The sequence below is a fragment of the Bradysia coprophila genome, chromosome II (genome assembly GCF_014529535.1).
Source record: "Bradysia coprophila strain Holo2 chromosome II, BU_Bcop_v1, whole genome shotgun sequence".
In the NCBI taxonomy this organism is placed as follows: domain Eukaryota; kingdom Metazoa; phylum Arthropoda; class Insecta; order Diptera; family Sciaridae; genus Bradysia; species Bradysia coprophila.
The window spans coordinates 3,943,356-3,955,148 of NC_050735.1; the positions used below are offsets into that span (position 1 = coordinate 3,943,356).

The 11,793-nt window shown below is 36.8% G+C and overlaps 2 protein-coding genes across 2 annotated transcripts; one reads left to right on the forward strand and one right to left on the reverse strand.

Annotated features, from left to right (window-relative positions):
- Window positions 1–15: 15 nt before the first annotated feature.
- Window positions 16–6,049, reverse strand: LOC119067415 (innexin shaking-B-like). The gene is made up of 3 exons (XM_037170373.1): window positions 5,641–6,049; window positions 2,253–2,548; window positions 16–2,184 (listed from the first exon to the last, which is right to left on the reverse strand). The coding sequence occupies exons 1-3, from the start codon at window positions 5,799–5,801 to the stop codon at window positions 1,619–1,621; spliced, it is 1,023 nt and encodes a 340-aa protein (XP_037026268.1). The 5' UTR covers window positions 5,802–6,049; the 3' UTR covers window positions 16–1,618.
- A 1,534-nt stretch (window positions 6,050–7,583) lies between these two features.
- On the forward strand, window positions 7,584–10,655 carry LOC119067418 (ATP-dependent DNA helicase DDX11). The gene is made up of 6 exons (XM_037170388.1): window positions 7,584–7,806; window positions 7,873–8,303; window positions 8,371–9,543; window positions 9,613–9,810; window positions 9,873–10,326; window positions 10,388–10,655. The coding sequence occupies exons 1-6, from the start codon at window positions 7,659–7,661 to the stop codon at window positions 10,564–10,566; spliced, it is 2,583 nt and encodes an 860-aa protein (XP_037026283.1). The 5' UTR covers window positions 7,584–7,658; the 3' UTR covers window positions 10,567–10,655.
- The last annotated feature ends 1,138 nt before the right edge of the window (window positions 10,656–11,793 follow it).

Here is an 11,793-nt window from a genome sequence, read left to right on the forward strand (position 1 = left end):
GCATTGAAAAGACAGTTTGTAGGATTAATAAAATTAGTTGTCAAGCTAATTTTTAATTTAGCGGAAGTCGTTATTTCAACTTTATTATTCCTGAGTAATAAATTAAGTACACAATTCATAAGACACTACTTATACTCATAACTTATCGGTCTAATAAAAAATAGAATTCGTCTTAACTTACAGTATAAATACTCTCAATTTTCGTATACTCTAGTCTACGTTTTCGAAATAAACTTAGCAAAAACATAATCCTCCAGCCAACAAAATTATCTTAGAAACTCTTTATATGATTTGATGTGTATTGATCTTCCTACGAACACACAAATATATTTATCCACTTTGCAGTTAATATTCCGAAGTACTAGATTTAGTGATATGGTGCGCTATGTACACGTTGTTCTAATTAAATGCAAAATCTAGTATTTCAAAATCTAAAAAGACCTAACTGAATGTCGATGGAAATTGTGGATTTTTTAAAAAATGGAAGTTTCTCACGTTGTTTGTTAGTTGTGACAACACTTGTTGTATTAATTTTAAAACCTGATTTTATACAATGGGTTAGGGTTATCCTTTATCAGTTCACTAACACATCTCGATAAGCAAATATTTTATTGCACACACAAGCAACCTTGAAGAGGTCACGCATATATTCACCTCTTGTCGTCGTTTTTTATGTAAAATCATCAGGCGTGGTGTGTTTCCGCGTATCTAATAAAATGGCTATCTGCGTCCTCCGCAAATTTTACAGCCTTGCACGCTAGGCCGAAGAATTTCAGATATACAGCGAAAACAATCCATCATAGTTCTCACTCTAGTAGCTTCATTCAGCTTCCCTATCAAGTAGTTATCACTTAGACCACACTGTTCGATCTATAGAGATTGCATGTTTCGTTTGGCTGAATAAGTTAGAAATAAATGAAACTTCACCATCCACTTGTCTAATAGTGCAATCTATGGAAAAGTCCTTGGACATGTTTATACATTGAAGACATTGAGGAACTTGTTCGTGAATTTTGACGGTGTTCGGTCACTGACATATTATGACACTTATTTAATGAGTCCATACCTATCACCAGACGTAAATTTTTTGTGCAGGACAAATGATGGTTTAATTTGCCTTTTCCTACTTTCAACTATCAGTTTCTATGAGGATGTTAGAATTTGAATTTGTTAGACGCTCGAGATAGATTAGCCCGAGCTTGAACTGCAATTACTTAAAACCAGTGTTGACCTGGACCACGCTTTTATTTCTAACCTGACCAGTGAAGATTTCAGGACATCCTGGAATTTGTATTTAAAAACCTGATAGGTCAAACCAGCTGTAAAAAGTTAGAACTTTAAACTATTTAATGCAGGTCATTCATGTCGATATTGAAGAATATTTTTTCTCCAAATCACTTACGCAAGAATTGTCTCGCTTAATTTCATCTCGAATTAAACTTAAAATTTCGACTAGTTTCGAAGAATACGCGTCCGGTAATATTGAGCTGTAACCTAGATCACACTAGCGACAAAATACTTAAAACGATGATATATACATTGGCAGTTGCGGTCAGTCACTATCTGGATATTTTGGTCGACCTAAATGGGTTTCTGCCGCATTGCCGGCTATTAACTGCTATTGAGGATTCACTTTTTTTGCTTCTAGCAAGTCTTCGACAAGAACAGGACTCAGATTTTTCTTAATTATTGCTTGAACGAGATAGAAACCGAACTCTTTGTCCTTCCTACACTGATAAATGACCTTCACCGCCACACAAATGACGTGAAAGAACGAGAAGAACAGCAACATAATCATCCAGAAGTAGAGAAAAACGAAAATTTTCTCATTAACAACATTTTGTGGTAGAATGCACAACGCGTCGATATGCTGAATACTTCCACTGCTACCAAAGTTGAAATAGTCGCATTTGGCCTGCGATGGGAACAGAACCGATGATTGTTTGGTGAAATCTTCGAAGTTATGGTTAAGAAGTGCTCGTATCGCCGGAAAATATTCGACCCAAAAGTTATTGAACACCACGGACATCATGTTCATGTTGAACACCAATGCGCACAGTGCAATGAACTCGCAAAGATAATATTTAATTGCGTAGTGACGATGGTATCGTTTGGGCCCATGCATATATCGTAAAAGTCTTTCTCGTTGATTGTTCCAACAGTCCTCCTGAATGTACGGTGAGTCTGTTGATTAACAAAATTCTTTTTACTCACTTATTACAGTTGGGAAAAACATCATCCAACTCCCTCACCGATATCTTTCAATAACTTCTCCATTGTCCCACCTTCCCAGTTATGCCACACAAAATGCGGAAAGTAAAATATCAATGCCATGATCAGCAGAGACGGTGTCACCCATTGGTAGTAAGTTTGATACATTCGCTCCTCGTTTCTCATCTTCGTACCGATGCCATAGTTGACGAGATTCTTTCCAATTGTTCCTTCTAAATGCTCGCGGATTATGTAACTACCTTCTATCCAACATCTGGTTTCAATTTGTTTTGTGTATTTTTCATAGCTCGGATCTGGTTGGCATTCAATTGGATTTCTAGAGTAAAAGTACAAAAGTTGAAATGAACTCTGAGATGCTGTGAGGAAAAATTGTTTTTTTTTCTATTTTGAAATTTTGGCTTAGTTGGATAGAATTCATCAAATTTAAAGAATTTAATCGACATACATTAATAGACCTAGACCATCCATTCAGACACAACAACGATTAAATTAACTAAAAAAAACTAGCTCTAACTAACTCTAAAATCAATATCCGTTCAACCGTAGCACAATACACAGACCCTACAAATGTGCATTTTTAATTTGTATTTATGATGTAAGTATACTAGTATACTGTTGTATACCAACAGTGTTTTTTTGTTTGTGCACACGAAACGCGAGCCATAGACATCGTTAAACATTTTATTTCCCTGCACTATAGTTACGCGAAAATTATACATACGCCCCGCATACATAAATTACAAAAACACGAATATTACAGGGGAGTAAGAATCGTGGTCGATTCTTTAGTGAATGTTTTCCTTTCATGAAATTTATGAGCAATACGTGAGATATTTTAATGCATTAAGTGCATTAAGTGACGGTTCCTTTCAGGTCCTATTTTTGGGAAATTGAATTTTCCAAATGTCCTAAAATTTGCCAAAATTTGCTAGAATTTGCTAATATTTTCCAAAATTTTCCAGAATTTGTCAAATTTTCTGAGAGCAAATTCTAGCAAATGTTGGAAAATTTTAGCAAATTTTGAGCCCTGGTTTCTGTTTGCAGACTAAACCAATAATCTGGATAATGCAAAATCTATTACTTCAATAGTTTTAGATCATTTTGCTGTATAAGGCATAACTCTATATTTTTGTCGATGCTGTCGTTAACAGATGATAATAGCTTTAGATCATCGGTTGAAAGATAAGTTGAACTTTGACCTTAAGAGATGAACAGCTATTGAAGTATATCCAACCAAACGTAGCTTTCCAAAGTTTCACAGACTGCAGACGGTAAGCGTCACTAGCATTTAGTTTGTTACTGATTTAAGCCAGAGGATATTATCGGGAATTTAAATTACTAAAATTACGGAAAATTGGCGAAATTTAATGAAAAGGCAATTTCGGTAATTTTTGATCAATTCAGCATAATTCAGTCAGAAAAATTCTGAATAATAGTCACTATGTTTGGGATGGCTTAGTAGTTACGTAAAACTGACTATGGGGTGTTGTAGCTGACTATGTCACACACTATCGTTCCACATATAATTGAACACATTACTTTTCCACCTGAAGTTTTGGTGATATGACACTTAATGGAAGAAGTCTCCCAAAACTCTAACCTATCTATCTACATACAATATCTGAAATTAGCTTAGAAACTCTGCTTCCCTTTACTTAGATACCACTTATTGCTAACCCACAAAATGCACTGTCGCAGTTGTATTTAAATATTGTTAGAGGTTTTGTACATTCCATGGATTACATTTGTATTAGCCTTCCTCTAAAATGATCCGGGTTCAGATCCCGTGTCAGACAATTTTACATTGAATTTTTCTAGAGATTATATCGTTAGTAACGTCCTAAAGTTCACTCAAGCTTTATAATTTGGGTGGTCGCATTGTTTGGTGGCTGCAACGATGTACACACTGAATGACTCGTATGACGTAACCCAAATACAGTGAATTTGTGTACATATGTCTAGCCTACATTTAGGCGAGATATCAAAAAAGCACCTAAATTTTCTCAGAGAGTATTTATTTTGCATACTTCGAGACGTGGTTTAGAATTAACGTTAAGCCGATGGTCCAGAGTGCACTTGTCGTTAAAAGCTGCTAGGGAGGTATCTAAGCAAACAAACAGCTCTATGAAAATTCCTTTCTTCATTAGTTTTATCATGAAACATCATGAAACATTTTAGTCTGAGTAAAGTATTTCTTATGGTCGACATAAGACTCTGTAACATAGAAGAAACGTTTTTCATTGTCAAATAACAGAGTCGTTCTCTAACTAGAATGAGCTTCGCATATATGCACAATAATGATCGATCATGGCTAAATCAAAACCCTTCATTGCCCTTCATTCATACAAAAAAAAAAAATCAAAAATCTCTATGTACATCACCGACCTGTCCGGCCCTGTCAACTAATAATAATCGGTAGTAAAAACCTTTAGTTTTTTCGGATAACTTTTATGGTTTATTGATCATTCAACTAGCTACTCTGAATATTTGGTCAATTTTTTCTGTATTGAGTTTGATTGCAACTTGCAAACATTAGGTCGAGATATCAATAATTGAGGAACAATTCCAATGTATAGTCTTACCTAAATCACTAAATGGAAAACTAAGACAAGATCGGCACCAGTCTCCTGACATGTACCAGTCGTCGGACACCTATAGATTCTTTTATTCATAAGGAAGTGCAAGGTTTATGGTCCACGCCTACGTGCGATCTATGTACATATGAATCTACAATTGATAAAATGAATCGATTTCTTCTGAAACATTCATCTTTCCGAGAAAAAAAAATAAATTTTACGACAAATCGTATATAGAAACTCGAAAATTTATCTTGTAGACTTTCTCATATGTCGGTCTTACACTCCTTTTGGTATAAAATCGATTTCTTATAAGTTGAAATTAATAGTTTCCGGAACGGTCCAAGCGAATCGTTATTGAATTATTGTAGAAATTATTCTCGATGTGAGTCTTTTTTGTTGCTCTTTTTATTACCTATTTTTCTACAGAACTTTTCAAATCATTTTTTCTTGTTACTCGTGATTTCATTCCATCTTATAAATGTGAATATATAACAACGCGTAGAACCTACAATTAGTTATTGTCGGAATTCCATCTTTATGTGTTAGAAAAAACTGCTGACTGGAATTATTAATGTTAAGACTAAATGCCAATGCTAATGAGTTCTGACAACAATAAAAAAAAATGAAATAAGAAACCGCAAGCATATTTCTGAATGTTTCCTAACATTTCGCAAACACACCGAAAAATCAGCGACCTGGAATCGCGATCACGACCTATTTAAAAAATTCACTCTTTTCTGGCGCGACTATTATAACATTTAAATCTTTTGATTTCTTTGTAAAGCTAAAAATAAGCACGCATGACATCATAAACTAGTTAGTACATTACCCAAAGAGCTGGCGTATCGTGATGACAAATGCAAATATTAACAACACTTTTGGCGTAGTCCGTGTGACTAGATTAAAAGTGAATTCGGAAGTTGTTACTTTAGAAACTTGGCTGTACGCTAATTGATCCGCCACTGACACGATTATCTCTTTTATTGTCATATTGTATTCACACACTAGCTATATTATACACAACCTTCGTCACTTCTTTTCGTATTATGACACACATATAATATGAGATTCGTTACTATACTGATGATCCACAGCAATAATCACATCATCTATCAACTATTTAAAATTTAAACAAATTTGTAAATTGTTTCATCGCGATGAACAGTTTCATTTAATATTGCAACGAAAATCCGAAAATATTTTAACACCACAAACCATTGATTGCGTCTTTTCTTGAGATTGCGTTTCGATGAATGACGATGTTTACAAAAATTTGTATATTCTCTCTGCGCAAGAATCACACTACACGTGAAAATTTGAAGGAAAAACGTGTCTCTCTCACCCATACCAACTTTGTCTCTTTTGAACTCGAATTTTGCTAAAAGACGGTTATTTATTCAGTACGTGTACTGTGCGTATAGCGCGTAAACAGGTCACTGTACAATGGTTCAAGGTTCTAGAGCATTTTGTTAGGTAAAATTACGAGTGGTCCTCTTGTATTTTGGTACATTATATAAATCGATCAAATTAGTTATGGTACTCGTAGCAGCATGATATCCAATGGCATTTAATTCAAATTATATTTTGGGTGGGTTTCGAATATGATACGGGTCATGTAACCGTTCTCGGCTACCGTTAAAGAAAATATTCTAAGCGATGGACTGGAACCAATACTTTTAAAGTTGATAGTTCAAGTATCCACAAAGTTGAATTTTACCATTTTTCAGGAAGAACAGGGACTACGAAGTTTTTGAGATTTTTTTTGGATTTTAAAACTAAGAAGTGTAGTAATCTCTAAACATCCTCCTATTACTAAATGCTAATGTGTATAGCACAAGAATTCATAATTGCTTGGAAACCAGAGTACGATGTAATAAGCTATATCCATAGAGTTACACTCGAGAGGTGCCAAGGTGGCGCTGTTATTATTTGAACATGTTTGGTTTTCCATATATTTTTGTGGTTTCCTTTGATCAACAGCGCCACCATGTCACCTCTCGAGTGTACCTCTATGGCTATATCAATAACACACACGCCATCATAATGACTAGTGCCTCCATCTATTACATGTGTATACCTAATACCGAGCCCAATACAAGACTTTAAGTCGAAAATGTTTGACCTCTCGTTTCAAACGAATTACTAATATACCCATTTGAGGATAAGGTCCGTTACACTTTGAACTGAACATCCTATTCCTAATGATTAGTGACAGGTGTGAGGTGTCGCCATTACTATTGACTGAGATCAAGCTCTGCATTCGGATGCGAAAGAGATGCAAGAAATGGTTGAGAACGGAAAAGAAAGGAAGTTTTCCCAACCAAAGTCGAGTAAGGTATATCTGGTAGATAAGCTCATAGAGAAACTAGGACAGGTAAGTTTTTTGAACAAAAGCTTTGAAAATACTTGGGTAATCCCTTTTTTATCATGCGATTAGCTAAAAAATGAAAAATTCGTCCATCCTAGTCTTTAAAGCTGGTTTTTTTTTTTGTTTCAATCGATTACGAGTGACGAGAATCGAGAGAAATGTTTTAAGTATTTTTAGACAATTTTTAACGGATTGCTTCTGAGTTACCTGACACCTAATTCAATGCTTTTAATTTGAAACTTGTTGTCCTTTCCGAGTACTTACGTTTGACCTAGAAAGAATATTCATATCCTGCCGGCATCTATCATTGAAGTGCAAACATAATTTTATGAATAAAACGAAAACGCACGTCTGCTTATATGGATTGAAAATCTCCGACTAGCAAGTTATAATATCCGAGAAAAAGAAGTTTGTTTACAAAAATTCTGTGTGACCGGTAAAGTGTCGTTTGTTTCGGTGTTTTTAAGTACTTAATAAACATGATTGGATATGAGCCATCAAAATCACTTCCCACACCGACAACATTCGAATTTCCTTTTCCCCCGTACCAAATTCAGCAAGATTTCATGACCAATTTGTACTCGGTTCTTGAAAACAAGCAGATCGGAATATTTGAAAGTCCAACAGGTAAACAGGAATATGAAAACAACAGTAACATAATTGTCAATTCGTCGAATTTTTTGCTCATTTTAGGAACTGGAAAATCATTAAGTTTAACTTGTGGTGCATTGAAATGGTTGTGTGATCATGAGCAACTGGTGAATCAGCAATTGTCCGAAGATATCGACCGATTGACGGAGAAAATTCGCGAAGAGGAGAAAAGCAACGAAGTCAATTGGCTGGACAGTCAACATGAAGTGATTTTGAAAAAAGAATCTCTGGTGAATTTGCGGAAAATATTGGAACGATTAACGGTGCATGAGAAGGAAATGGTTGCGATTAGGGATCGTAGGGCGAAGAAGAGCAAAGTCAAATACAAAAACGCGAAGCCTAATGAATCAACTAAAGCTGAAGATGATGGTGGAGAAAAGGATGAGGCGGATGAGTTTCTTATCGAAAACTATGATGACAGAGGGGAAGAAGAGGATGACGAAACAGACGAAAAGAAATATCCAGGAGTTCAGGTGAGTCAGTTTTTGGTTACTCAATCCGCAGTCCGGTAACACCTTACAAATCGACTGTCTTCCGCAGATTTTCTTCTGCAGCCGAACTCACTCACAACTGACCCAAGTCGTAAATGCAATAAAGTCAACCGTTTACGGCAAATCGATCCGGGTCGTGTCATTGGCCTCTCGCCAAAACTATTGCATCAACGATTCCGTTAGGAAATTGAATTCCAACAGTCTGATAAACGACCGATGTCTGGAACTACAAAAGCAAACCACTTCACAACCCACTCAAATATCCGATGGAAGGGCAACGAAGAAAAAGAAAACTGAGCCGGCCCGTTGTGGTTTCTATTCGAGACAGACAATTGAAAATCTGCGCGATGAATCGCTTGCTGACATTATGGACATTGAGGATTTGGTGAAAGAATCGAAGTTAGAAAAGGGATGTCCGTATTACTCGTCCCGATTGGCTGCCAAGGATGCGCATGTGGTGATGATACCGTACCAAATGCTGCTGCATAAACGAACCCGTCAGCAAAGCGGATTGAATTTAACCAACAGCATCGTGATAATTGATGAAGCTCACAATTTGGTGGACAGTTTAACGTCCGTGTACAGTGCCGAACTGACATTGGTCCAATTGCAAGCAGCTCGCGATCAATTGAACGCTTACAAAACGAAATATTCACTTCGATTCAGTGCGAAAAATTTGCTCAAAATCAACCAATTGATTTTCGTAACGAAACAATTAGTCAAGCTCTTAAGTAGCGACACAGCCAAGTCGTCTACACGTATGGTATCCGGCTACGATTTAATGGTTGAGGCAGATTTCTTCAACATCAAAGTCAACGACATCCTGGACTTTTGCGAAAAGACCCGACTATCACAAAAGGTTCAAGGATTTTCACAGAAATTCGGCACAAATATCGTTCCGACTGTGGTGCCCACGCCGAAAACTGACGCCAAGTCATTTTTGAAGCAATTGGCCGACAAAAAATTGAACAAAACCCAACCTAAAGTCGATGATAAGACGTCCGAGATCACCGCAGAATTGCCCAAAATTGGCGATCCAATACTGTCATCATCCTTGCGTTTGTTGTTGAAGTTTCTGGAGTGCCTTGTGGAGAACATTGACGATGGACGAGTTTTGTTGTCGTACAACACCAATGCCAATGCGAAAACTAAATCTTCCATGAAATATGTGCTGCTGAATCCGAGTGGTCATTTCAACGACATTTTGAAAGAATGTCGATCGGTAAGTGACTCAATTTCACATTGTTAAGCAATCTCTAGCACTTCTTGATAAACCGTTCCCAATTTTTAGGTCATTGTTGCCGGTGGTACCATGCAACCCATAAGTGAATTCAAAAATCAATTGTTTGCATCTCACAGTGACAGAGTTAGAGATTTTTCGTTTAGTCATGTCGTTCCAAAGGAAAACGTTCTGCCATTGGTTGTGTCGTCGGGTCCGAGCAACACTAAATTCTCTTTCAATTTTGCCAACCGATTGAACAAGGAAATGGTAACATTGAGCTGCACTTTTCTACAAAACATTTCTTTAAACAAAACAGACAATTTCCTCAGCTGAAAGATCTCTCATCGACGCTACGAAATGTGTGCAACGTTGTTCCCGGTGGTGTTGTATGTTTTTTCAGCTCCTACGATTACCTGGAAACATTTTACTCATTCCTGGAGGAGGTTAAAGGCCTGGACGACATTAAGAAGAAGAAACAGATATTCAAAGAGCCTCGTCTCAGTGGTCAGGTCGAAAAAATGTTGAGCGACTATGCAGCAGCGACCAGAAATAAATCGAGCAGCGGTGCCATTCTGTTTAGTGTAGTCGGTGGTAAGCTGAGCGAAGGTATGAATTTTTCGGATGACCTAGCACGATGTGTTATTGTCATTGGCATGCCGTATCCGAACAAAAACAGTCCGGAACTGGTGGAGAAAATGGCGTATTTGGATCGCAAATTTGGTAGTGGCAGCGGAGCCGAATATTACGAGAACATTTGCTTGAAATCGGTCAATCAGTGCATTGGTAATGTAGCAGAATGTCCGTGATTTCGTAATTTGTAATTCGATTGTACTGTTACACGTAGGTCGAGCGGTTCGACATATTAACGATTATGCATCGGTGCTGTTGGTCGACGAAAGATATTCACAACGGAAAATTATCGAAAAACTTCCGACATGGATCTCAAACTCGCTGCAGTGTGCTGGGGGATTCGGTGCGGTTCAATCGTCTTTGGTTAAATTTTTTAAGAGCAAGCGAACGTAAGTTTTGTGCCGGAAAAATGTTAACTGTTTGTACATGTTGATCATATTGGGATGTGATGTGAATAAAGCCTGGTTGATCTTTTAAAATAAGCACGAAGGTAATTTTTCTATTTTTCATAAAATTCTGATAAAATTACCTTACGTAATTGCTTTGGGATTGTTATTTTGCCACGAGGGATTATAACCCTCGCCTTCGGCTCTGGCTACAAACCTCCCTATCGGCAAAATAAAAATCTCCAAACAAGAACGTAATATACTAATACTCTGCCATCCATGGTTAAATAAAATGTTCTATGCAATGGGATGGAACCAATTCACTTCTAAAATTGATAGGCCAAGTCGACTTTTAACATTTTTCTGTTCGAAAAAGAACAGGAGCAACGGAGTTTTGGAGACTTTTTTTTTGAAATTTGAGAACTAAGAACTATTGAATTTGACTGATGGCAAACCAATTGGCAAAACAAATATATTTACAAATCTAATGACCGTTGATAACTGGACGTTTCACTGATCCAAATAAGTTCAAATTGTGCCACTCGAAAAATCGTTGAGATCTATGACATAAGACAATCTGTTGTACCCAAGGCTGTATACTTTGGGGAGGTCACGCAGATACAGATACGCGGGTTACACACCACAGTTGATGATAAAATGGCCGATTTCATACAAAAATTCACCTACTCTGATGATTCTCGTCGTCTTGATGATGTGGGGAATTTCTTTACATGTAAAATCATCAGAAGTGGTGTGTTCCCGCGTATCTAATAAAATGGCGGTCTGTGTGAATGTAAAATCATCAGAAGTGGCGTGTTCCCGCGTATCTAATAAAATGGCGGTCTGTGTGACCTCCTCAAAGTATACAGCCTTGGTTGTACCGGTGATCCATCATGATTTGACCAGTTCGATGGGACATTGTGAGGATCTAAAATGTATGGCAAAATTGAACAATGGTTACAGCACCTACGTTACCACTGTTGGAAGTGGAGGATTCGCGTAGCAGGATAAACAAAATAGTTTTAAAATGAAACCAAAATTAACTTTATTGACGAGGAAATAATTTAGATGTTTAGTCCTGAAGAAATAGTAACAGAATGAAAAGTTACTAATTTTAAACTGAATTAAAATGAATTAACAAGATTACTTTGGTATTTCCAACACTCCTCCTTAATCTTGTAACCTTCTCCTCCTCAATCGTAAGAAACATTATACAAAGTTCGATTTTCCAATT

Bases quoted from the DNA above. Each gene is read 5' to 3' on its own strand.
- LOC119067418 (XM_037170388.1), top strand. From the start codon at position 7,659: ATGATTGGATATGAGCCATCAAAATCACTTCCCACACCGACAACATTC. The intron at 9,811-9,872 runs GTAACATTGAGC...CAATTTCCTCAG, and splicing joins ACCGATTGAACAAGGAAATG to CTGAAAGATCTCTCATCGAC. The intron at 10,327-10,387 runs GTAATGTAGCAG...TGTTACACGTAG, and splicing joins ATCGGTCAATCAGTGCATTG to GTCGAGCGGTTCGACATATT.
- LOC119067415 (XM_037170373.1), bottom strand. From the start codon at position 5,801: ATGACAATAAAAGAGATAATCGTGTCAGTGGCGGATCAATTAGCGTAC. The intron at 2,549-5,640 runs GTAATGTACTAA...CTTTTACTCTAG, and splicing joins ACGATACGCCAGCTCTTTGG to AAATCCAATTGAATGCCAAC. The intron at 2,185-2,252 runs GTGAGGGAGTTG...GTTAATCAACAG, and splicing joins GAAGTTATTGAAAGATATCG to ACTCACCGTACATTCAGGAG.